The sequence below is a fragment of the Cicer arietinum genome, unplaced genomic scaffold (assembly GCF_000331145.2).
Source record: "Cicer arietinum cultivar CDC Frontier isolate Library 1 unplaced genomic scaffold, Cicar.CDCFrontier_v2.0 Ca_scaffold_5784_v2.0, whole genome shotgun sequence".
In the NCBI taxonomy this organism is placed as follows: domain Eukaryota; kingdom Viridiplantae; phylum Streptophyta; class Magnoliopsida; order Fabales; family Fabaceae; genus Cicer; species Cicer arietinum.
In genome coordinates, this window is record NW_027339431.1 from 2,833,149 (window position 1) to 2,834,463 (window position 1,315).

The window sequence follows — 1,315 nt, forward strand, 5'->3', positions numbered from 1 at the left end:
ACCACCAAATCAAACGGCAAAGTAGTAACAGTAAGTTGGAGCGAATCCACCCAATCCAATGAAGTGAATGAGTGTGTTGCCCCCGAATCATAAATTACGTTAAGTGATTTTCCAGCAATTAAACACTCACCTTGGATAAGTTCAGAGGAAGACGGAGTTTCCTCTCCATTGATGTGGTAGACACGTCCCTTGGCAGTGGGGCGTACAACATTTTCGTTGATATTGTTGCGGTTGACAGCTCTATCGTCCTTCCGTTCAGGGCATTCATTTGCAAAATGGTCTGGTTTCTGACAAATGTAACAAACCCTTGGTCTGATTGGACACTCAGACATCTTGTGTCCCTCTCTGTTGCAGCGAAAACACTTAACAGGGTACGCCTGGTTCTGACTTGGAACTTTTGGCCCTTGACCTTCCCCGTTTTGAGGTCGAGGTTGATCTCTAGCATTCCCCAGTGGTCGGGCATATGGCTTGTATTGTTGATGCTGCTTGCCCCTATTATGTTGGTCGTTATGCCCCTGTTTTCAAATATTAACATTTAGAGGTAGATATTCACATTTAGAGGCCAAACTTATGACTCTAATGATATGGATGGATTTAAATCTCTACCTGAGGTCTGATGGGTCCACCTACAACACCCCTATTCAGACGGCTCTGTTTCATCTGCTCCACTTTCTTGCATTTCTCCACTAGTACTTGATATTGGCGTATCTCCAAGGGCCCCACTAACTCCTTAATTTCATACCTAAGCCCACTTTCAAACCTCTCGCACATGTATTCTTCATCTATCTGATTTAGGAAATAGCGGAAGTGCTTTGCTAGGGACTCGAACTTTGCCGCATATTCCGCTATCGTGAGATTCCCTTGATACAACTTCAGAAATTGGGCCTCCTTCTCAGCCCTAGCACTTTTCGGGAAGTATTTTTCTAGGAACTTATTCTTGAAAGCCTCCCAGGTTAGCTCTTCATGATTTGTCTCCATCATTTTCTTCGCACCTCGCCACCAGTATTCAGCTTCACCAATCATCAAATAGGTTGCATACTCTACTTTCGCATTGTCAGAGCAGTGTAAGATCTCGAAGATCTTCTCGATTTCTTGCAGCCAAAGATCAGCCTTGTCGGGGTCATGTTCCCCTTTGAATTTAGGCGGATCTTGTCGACGAAATTCATTCAATGCTCTTGCTGCACTGGCTGCTTCATCCCTCTGATCCCTCTGTGCATCTCGTTGAGCCTGGATCGCAGCTTGTTGGGCCATTGCTGCGGCCATAGCATTCATGGCTTGGATTGCTTCAGTCATGTCGTTTCTTCCTTGGGGAACC

General features: G+C 45.4%; 1 protein-coding gene across 1 annotated transcript; it reads right to left on the reverse strand.

Moving 5' to 3' along the window:
* Positions 1-594: 594 nt before the first annotated feature.
* Positions 595-1,272, reverse strand: LOC140919190 (uncharacterized). The gene has a single exon (XM_073364760.1). It carries the CDS (start codon positions 1,270-1,272, stop codon positions 595-597), a length of 678 nt encoding a protein of 225 aa, XP_073220861.1.
* Positions 1,273-1,315: the final 43 nt, after the last annotated feature.